Here is a 9,214-nt window from a genome sequence, read left to right on the forward strand (position 1 = left end):
GTTATTACAATTTTTGCTGGCAATAGACCTACTCTCGCTATTTATTCCATTCCGGATAAGTTTTATAATTACACATCTTTTTCATCCAGTTGAAGCTATCTGGGACCCTGTTTAAACAATTCACCATGCATGCTACTTTTTAATGAGACCTGTTTAAACTACAGTAAATACTTAAAACAAAATATTTTTTTACTTCAATTTTAATTTCGAAAAAAGTAAATCATAATCTATCAAAGTTTCTTGATGACCGCTTTCTGAGGTTTTTCTTCCCTCAGCTCACTACTGATAACCTCTATTTTCGGCGGCATGACCCAAACAGGAACTTGTATAAATGTTTTTCCCAGATTTGACTAAATAGCGATAAGGTGTATTAACATAAACAACATGATAAAGATGAAAAAAATTAAAACAGAAACAGAAATACCATATTTGTAAATATTTATGAATAAGGAAGCACATGTTAAATTCTATATCTGAAATATGATTTATAATTGTATAGGATATTTGTTATACTGCTCCTCAAAAGGGAGTTGTGATACTGGTGTATATATCTAGCATTAAGGATAATTGATTTTATTGGAATTGTAAGTAAAACATGTTAATTTTACAACGTTAATTGATGTGTACCACAAACTGCATTTCTCTCTCATCTACCAGAGCTCTACTAGAGTTGTATGTGTCCCTTCATTTCCCATTATACCTTTGGACTGTGATTCCAATTGTAAACTGCATGATTTTGCATCATAGCCTTATTTTGCCAAATTTCTATTTTTAGCACTCGTACAGTGATTCCCCAAGTAAATCGTTACCAGACAATAGATCATCGTCACCTTTATCAGTGTTACCGGGAGAAAATGGTAAGTGTCAATGACAATTTTGAGGTTTAAAAACACAGTAAGACAGCAACCTAACATCACACGTTATTTTGAAAATAGACCTTTAAGAGACTGAGTAAACCATATATTTTTATTCTGTGTTACACAAGTGCCAACACTGTACAGCTGCTTATGAACTCCCCTCATTAAGACAAATTGGACAAAAATCTTATTAATATTCAGGTCTTATTTCTGAAATTTAGACTCTCTTACATGTTTATATATCATCTTGAAACATTTTTCACCAGCTCTGAATTAAGGACAACACAAGTAGTTTAGAAGGTCCCTTCTTCACCTGTTCTCTTTGTGATCTCATTATAATTAGCTTGACCAGCATGTGACATGGTTAAGTTTGAGGACAAATAGCTGAATGTCATATAGAAAGCACCAAATGAACAAAAGCAAAATTAAAATGTTGTTTTAATACCCTTTAACAGTACAAGAAAACACCACTTGAAAAAGGTCAATTCAAATAATAATGTTATCCTGTTAATAATCCAAGAAAACTTTATCTTAGATATAAAAAAGGGAGAAAATTATCAGTTTAAAGTTGTAAATTCTATTGTGATGTTGCTAATTAGAAATGTTAGAATAAGTGATAAATGTCAGAAAAAAAATACTGTCACCTGCCAACTCAATGACAAAGAGGAATTTTCCTTTAATCTTGGACAAATAGACAGACCTTGATTTATTGTATATTAAACAAAATATTATTACATGAAATATTTTATTTTTCAGATGATACATTCATAGGTGGTTATGGGGATAACAAAAATCTTCTTGTCTCATGTCCTGACGATTACCTGTCGGGGCGACCTCACAGTCCTTCACATGACCGCAGATGGAAATCAGATAAATATTCGCTGTCAGATTTTGTATTTATTAAAGTTTTAGGAAAAGGAAGCTTTGGTAAGGTAAGTACAATGATATAAGTACATGTGACATGATAGGAAGGTTATGGACTGGATACAGAAAAAAACAAATTGGTCAATACAACGAGGGACAAAATACTTCTTCAAGTAACTGACCAATGTCAACTTGTCTCTCCTGCATAAGTTTTGAAAGTGTTTAGTTGATTTTAAAATTCAATAAAAAAAAACTCAGTTCAATTTATATAGAGGTGAAATTAAAATAAACCAGTACTATAACATTTAATTTGAAGCGGTTAATTTGTCTAATAATTGTGCATGTAGGGAAAGGAGTAGGTTCAGTAAGCCCCCTTTTTGCCCCTAAAATTCATTCTTAATATTGAAATGTTAGTTGTATTTTATGATAATACAGAACATATATAAAGGTTGTGGATGAACACGGATGCGACCACTTTCCTTTTTGACAAAAACTTTGAAAAGTGACATTTTTGGGCATATTTGATAAATATTTCATATTTAAGCTATCAGAGCGCTTTTAATGAGTAAATCAGTTAAAATCTTTCACATAAACTTTTCGAATCAACTGAATTAGACACTTAAGTGTTTAAAAAGTGTCTAAAATCTTTCGTCAGATGAACTTGAAATTTGAGGCCAAAATCGGCCCTTACTGGACCTACTCCTTTAAATGAAAAACCAGTGTCTTAAAAGATGAGAAGTTTCTAAAATAACAACCTTCATTGAGGTATCCAACATGTTTTGGCATATTTAATGATAGATCTGTGTTTTTCATCAAATAAAGTTCAATTTATTGACACCTAAACAATTGACTGTTTAGACAATCTTGTGTGAAATGTTGGCTGTTCTATCTGTTAATTTCATAAGGTCATGTCCTTTATATAGGTTATACTGAACTTGCATAAGATATTTGCTACTGAACGTAAAGCAAACAACAATCCATAAATCCTCATCATGACCTAATATAAAAAAGAAGATGTGGTATGAATGCCAATCAGACAACTATCCACAAAAGACCAAAATGACACAGACATTAACAACCAAAGGTCACCATACGGCCTTCAACAATGAGCAAAGCCCATACCGTATAGTCAGCTATAAAAGGCACCGACCAGACAAATGTAAAACAATTCAAACGAGAAAACTAATGGCCTTATTTATGTAAAAAAGTGAAAGATTTTTTGTTTCATCACTTATTCTAATGATTTGTTCTGTTTTCAGGTGATGTTTGCAGAGAAGTCACTAAGGATTGCTTGCTTCATCACTGTTTCTTATGATTTATTCTGTTTTCAGGTGATGTTGGCAGAGAAGCGAGGTACAGAAGAAGTTTATGCAGTAAAAGTTTTAAAGAAAGACGTTATAATACAGGATGATGATGTTGAGTGTACGATGACAGAAAAACGCATTCTAGCTTTATCGGCGAAACATCCTTTTCTTACGGCACTTCATTCATGCTTCCAAACTAGGGTCAGTTAACAAATATTTGCTAGAATTTGTTTTACATTTGTTGCAATAGTGAAAGCTGGTCTAGTAACTCTGCCTTCTGTCTCAAAGGCTTTCAGGGATAAAAGTTGTACATGCAAAAAACAGCAGTTTGAAACTTTGTACGAGTCTATGTCTTATCATAAAAGATTGTTTAATGTATGGCTTTATTTATTTTGTTTAAAATTCATAGATCATGAAATTGCAAAGATGTTGAAGTGGAGCATTGATTTACTATAGAATTGTTATTTAGATAATTGTAACCTCTTTTTCAGGATCGTTTGTTTTTTGTGATGGAATATGTAAATGGTGGTGATTTGATGTTTCAAATACAAAGATCACGCAAATTTGATGAACCTAGGGCCAGATTTTACGCAGCAGAAGTAACGCAAGCACTAATGTTCCTTCATCGAAATGGTATTATATACAGGTTAGATACATTATTACATAATTGATGAAAAAGGCACTTATTGGTTGAGTTTCCTTTGCATGTACGTGGATAGAATGATCATTCCAGTCAGTCATCAATAAGATTGCGTCGGATTCCAATCCTTTACATAAAAGGCAAAATACATAAAGTTAAAAGGCTTGTTTGTCACTTTCACAGCACTCCTGTTATATATTCTACAGTGAAAGTACTTATATGTTGTGAAACTATCCTAATCTAAATGCTAAGTAAATTTGCACATTAAATCGTAACAAACAGCTAAAGGCATTGAACAAAAAAAAATGATTGGAAAAGTAGGAAAATTTGTACCAAACACCTTAACAATGATACATGGATTAAAATTGTATATGCCAGACAAGAGTCAACACAAAAACTATTTGGCATTTAACTTTTTTGGATTTGAGCGTCACTGATAAGTCTTTAGTAGACGAAACATGCGTCTGGTGTATATACTAAATTTAGTCCTGGTATCTATGATGAGTTTATCTATAAGAGAAGCTATATAGAATATAATTTTTTTAAACCAAATAAATTTGGAAGTTGAAGAGCACTGATAGACTGAAATTCTGAAAGTTATTTTCAAACACTGTTACAGTAATCTATTCCTGAAGTACAATATCCAAAGTATTTTGAAATTTATAATTATGTGCCAACTATTGGAGTTGTGATATCTTTGGGAAGGAAAATTTTACCACCATTTGCAGGGACCCAGTGGTTGTAAGATACCAGAAATAGAATATTATACGCCAGATGCGCATTTTGTCTACAAAAAGACTCATCAGTCAGGCTCGTGATTCATTTACAGAAAATTGTATTGACATTATAAAATGTTAGAGAGGATCCTATGATATAAAAGAAATTACTGGATGTGCATTTATAGAATGTATTAGTTGAACAAACAATTCTTTGATATTATATTTCAACATTGTATTGTGACTATTTTTCAGAGATTTAAAATTAGATAATATTCTACTAGATGCTGAGGGTCATTGTAAGATAGCAGATTTTGGAATGTGTAAAGAAGGCATGCATGAAAGTAAATTAACGCAGACATTCTGTGGTACACCGGATTATATAGCACCTGAAGTGAGTTGACTGGTCTTGCATATATAAAAAAGAAGATGTTGTATGAGTGCCAATGAGATAGGTCGCAATTTGTAAAAAGTAAACAATTAAAGGTCAAAGTATGGCCTTCAACATGGGGCCCTGGCTTACACCTAACAACAAGCTATAAACCGCCTTATGAATATATTTTTTAATATTTGGTTAGTTTTGATGCAATTTGTAGAAAAATATGATAGAATTGAAAGATGCAAAAAATGAATCCAATTCTATACTGTGCAAACACCATTATACCACTAAACCTTAAAAAATCATGAACCAGATTCATTTTCATTCCTGGGGTTCCAGCTATAGTGGACTTCATTGTTATAAATGGCTAGGTTCAGTACTTTGTTCTATTTCAAACAAGACCCTTCACATTAACCTCTTCTCATTCTGCTGACTGCTGTTATATTTGTCACTGGACACTAAAAACAATCAATTACCATCGTCATCATTATTCTGTGAAATGGAAATTATTATACACTTTTTTCAAATCCCGGGGTACCAACTTTTCTTAGGGGTATTGAGGTACCATAGGTTATATAGCACAAATTTCAAATAGGTGTGTATTCATAATCTAAAAAATTACAAATGAAAAGTTATGTCTGAAAAAAAGAAAAGACCCTGCAATTCTGTTTGATTAATATCTGTAACTGGAACAGATGGAACATGTTCGGAACACTTCAACTGAGCACACCTATTCGATTATAATGTAGCAAAACATCCTTGTATTAAAAATAACATGAAAATTACATTGTACAGATATATTATTGGTCATTATAGATACCAAATAAAATTGTATATGTGTCAGCAATTCCATTGGTGCCTATATTTTGTAGATTTTACAAGAATTAGAATATGATGCTTCAGTAGATTGGTGGGCGTTAGGTGTATTAATGTATGAAATGATGGCGGGACAGCCTCCTTTTGAAGCTGACAATGAAGAAGATTTATTTGAATCTATATTACACGATGATGTATTATATCCAGTATGGCTTAGTAGAGAAGCTGTTGCAATTTTAAAAGGGGTAGGTACTATTAGGTGATATATTCCAGGAATTTTAGTGGTATCCTCTGGGTAATCCAGCTTCTTCTTTTTAAATGGCCACCATGATATAGCCAAGGAGGCAGACACTGGAATAAACAATAACAAACAAAACAAACAAAACATCTCATTACACAGTGAAACTTGTCAGACAGAATATAAAAGTACAACACTATTGACCTTAAGATTTATTTTGTGTTTGGGTTATTTTATATTTCTGGAGCTGTCTCACTGACCTACATAGTCTTGTGTCGTTGTGTTTCTTTAAGTGCAAGTTAAAGAGTTTTAAATCACTGACTGGGTTGAACAAAAAACTTTGAAATTGGTATATAATAATTCTCCTTTAAGCATGAAGCATTGAGAAATAAGCGAGCAGATTAGTTGGTTTGGAGTCGGTATGATGTGTACATGTAAAGTGGTTTGCCATTCTGTTTAATGTCTGACCTAGCTTTCTGGGCTAGTGCAATAAAATTAACCGTACCAATTTTCTTGCACCAGACGCGCATTTGGACAATGCATGTCTCTTCAGTGATGCTCATGGCCAAAATATTTGAAATCCAAAGCTTAGATAAAAGATGAAGAGCTTAATCCAAATAATTACAATGAATACTTTCTGTTGCAGTTCATGACGAAAAATCCAACAAAACGATTAGGGTGTGTGAAACAGCAAGGAGGAGAAAAAGCAATCTTAGTTCATCCATTCTTCCATGAGAAGATTGACTGGGAGGCTCTAGAACAAAGAAAAGTTAAACCTCCATTCAAACCAAAAATTGTAAGTTTATAGGCAAACAAAAATAATAATTGGAGTTAAAATGCTTATTTTGCTTCATAATAACATTAACGGTACCAAATTTTCTGCACCAGATGTGCATTGCGACAAAACATGTCTCTTCAGTTATGCTTGTAGCCAAAATATTTGAAATCCAAAGTTTGATCCACCAAAAAAAATGTTTTTTCAAAGGGATTACTTTCTTTTTGAAACAACTGATGTTAAAGTCAATACAATCAGTTATAAAATCAAAATCTTCAAACTTTAACTCCATAGAAAAGTTAATGTTTTTTGAAGTAAGATAGAGCCAAAGATAACAAAGGGAACTTCAAACTTGTCGTAAAAATATCGGACAATGCCATTGAAAAAAAAATTGAAGAAAAAAACAAACAGAAGACAAACTAAAGTTTTCTACATGCAACATACAAATGAAAGACATAAGAAACACACAAACCACACAAACCCCACCCTGTCCATATAAAAGAAGAACAATTCATAATATATAGTGCTGCCAGTGCACTTGATAATTGGAGTTGATAGTAAAAAATTATTTGTTTGTCATGTGATTTGAATTATTTTAAGTAGTTAAATATGTGTTATATAAAAGTGACCCCTAGTGGGGAAAAAGTGTGACAAGTTTGAATTTAACATATTGTCATATTGTTTAAATTTTCAGAAATCTAAAACTGATGCCAACAATTTTGACAAAGACTTTACTTCAGAAGAACCAACGTTGACCCCTGTTGATCCCTCCGTTGTCAAGGCGATTAATCAGGAAGAATTTAGTGGATTTTCTTTCATTAATCCCGACTATGGAAAGACATTACAGGCCTCCGATATCCATTAACACAGGAGGAAACAATAAATTGCCAAGTCCACGTCTTTCTGCATCTAGTCATTATTCATTGTAATTGTCCTATTTTATGACATCACTTCAGCATCCGTCAACTGTCAGCACCATGTCTTTTATTATTTTTTTCAATCCAAATGAATTTGTCTTGCATATGAATGAAATTTTTGACTTTAGACATTAAGGAAACAGCAAGCAATCAATCAAATCAGATCAGAGTTTTAGAATTATTTATATTACATTTTTGCCAATATTATTTTGGGATTGATATACATGTTTGTCTCATACACAAACATATAAAAAATTAGAAAGGCTCCTTATCACTAAAATTTTCATACATATTTATTCCACTCAAGAGGTGAGCAGTACATGTCATTTTTATAATTCTTGTTTTTTATGATTTATTGTTTTTATGCATATTAGAAGCTGTTTCTTTGATTGATATTGAACAATTTTAATGGCTATTCACATTGACAGTTAAATGATTGTAATTAAGAATTTTAATTTATTTATTAAATTACGGACAATGTTACAGACTCTTAAAATCATGTGACTTATCTTACAGCAGGGTATACAGATTCAGCCATTGAAGTTTCTTGCTCACCTGCACAACAGGTTCAAGTGAGCTAACATAACTTGGCACAAGTAAACAATTATTCATCTGAAACAGACAACAGACCTAATTTGGCTGCAATCCTGATTAATGTGCGAAATTTTGAAATAAAAGCTTGATGTATTAAAAAAGAAAAAAACTTGATGATATATCTCTGGTCTTTATATTGTAAAGTATGGGTTAATCTGTTTGTTGAATTTGTATTTTCAATTCATTACAATTTTTCACTGTTTGGTTTTTTGCCCTAGCAACTGGTATTACATCAAGGTCTAATTTAAAAAAAACTTGTATTTTTTCATTGGTATTTTTCAGTATCCAAGTATTGATATTGTACAACACATCAATGTTTAGGTCACTATGACCTAATATCACACTTGAAAAATTAGTGATAAGTGTACAAATTAATTCATTTCTTGTAAACTTGATGTTATATTTACTATTGTTTTTTACCACTGTAATCCTTCTATATACGTTAGCTAATTTGTGCAACACTGACTCACTCAACTTACACATTACTGTCCTGGTTTATTTGAGTGAGATAAAAATTAAATTGTATTGAAAAGAAATTTAAGTTCAGTTTGTTAGTTGATATTAGATATTTGTTTATATTACCACAATCTGGTCTAAACTGACTTTTCTGAATTGAATATTTTGTTCAAATAATATAAGGGATAATTTTTTACAGATTTCAGCCTTTCCTGATGCAACAGTTTAGTTCAGATAGATTTTTATTATTCATTCAGATCAGGGCCGTAGCGTAATGGAGGCAAATGAGGCAAATGCCTCACTTTTGAAACGACGACCAAACTTTTAAAGTGTCATTTTTTTTAAATTATGTATTTTACATTATCAATATTCGAGTTTCGCGTTTCAAATTATCTACCAGCACACTACTACATACAATATGTCCAATCTGCAGCAGCGATTGCAGCTTTTACCATAGCGATGAAGGTAAAAAAATAAGTGTTCCGAATACAAATCAAAATAAAAAATTGAAACAAATCTTAATGTCGTTACAAAACTGGTTGAAGATGGGTTCTTTAAAGAGAAAAAATATGAAAAGGTAACTGACACGAGTATAAACACCCCCTATAAGTATGCTGGCTTATTACTTTCCTTGGTTCATTTTTAAATTGATAACGCA

At 31.9% G+C, this 9,214-nt stretch overlaps 1 protein-coding gene across 5 annotated transcripts in view; it reads left to right on the plus strand.

The window, feature by feature from the left end:
- LOC134710086 (calcium-independent protein kinase C-like) overlaps positions 1 to 8,810 on the plus strand; it is a 32,150-nt gene extending 23,340 nt beyond the window's left edge. For all 5 annotated transcript variants that reach the window (XM_063570270.1, XM_063570273.1, XM_063570269.1 and 2 more), the window contains 8 exons: positions 776 to 857; positions 1,614 to 1,789; positions 3,053 to 3,226; positions 3,517 to 3,671; positions 4,637 to 4,775; positions 5,633 to 5,821; positions 6,461 to 6,610; positions 7,284 to 8,810. In XM_063570270.1, the coding sequence (XP_063426340.1) occupies positions 776 to 857; positions 1,614 to 1,789; positions 3,053 to 3,226; positions 3,517 to 3,671; positions 4,637 to 4,775; positions 5,633 to 5,821; positions 6,461 to 6,610; positions 7,284 to 7,454 (1,236 nt within the window). In that variant the 3' untranslated portion in view covers positions 7,455 to 8,810. The remainder of the gene's footprint in view (positions 1 to 775; positions 858 to 1,613; positions 1,790 to 3,052; positions 3,227 to 3,516; positions 3,672 to 4,636; positions 4,776 to 5,632; positions 5,822 to 6,460; positions 6,611 to 7,283) is intronic.
- The last annotated feature ends 404 nt before the right edge of the window (positions 8,811 to 9,214 follow it).

This window comes from Mytilus trossulus, chromosome 3 (assembly GCF_036588685.1).
Source record: "Mytilus trossulus isolate FHL-02 chromosome 3, PNRI_Mtr1.1.1.hap1, whole genome shotgun sequence".
Taxonomy (NCBI): Eukaryota; Metazoa; Mollusca; class Bivalvia; order Mytilida; family Mytilidae; genus Mytilus; species Mytilus trossulus.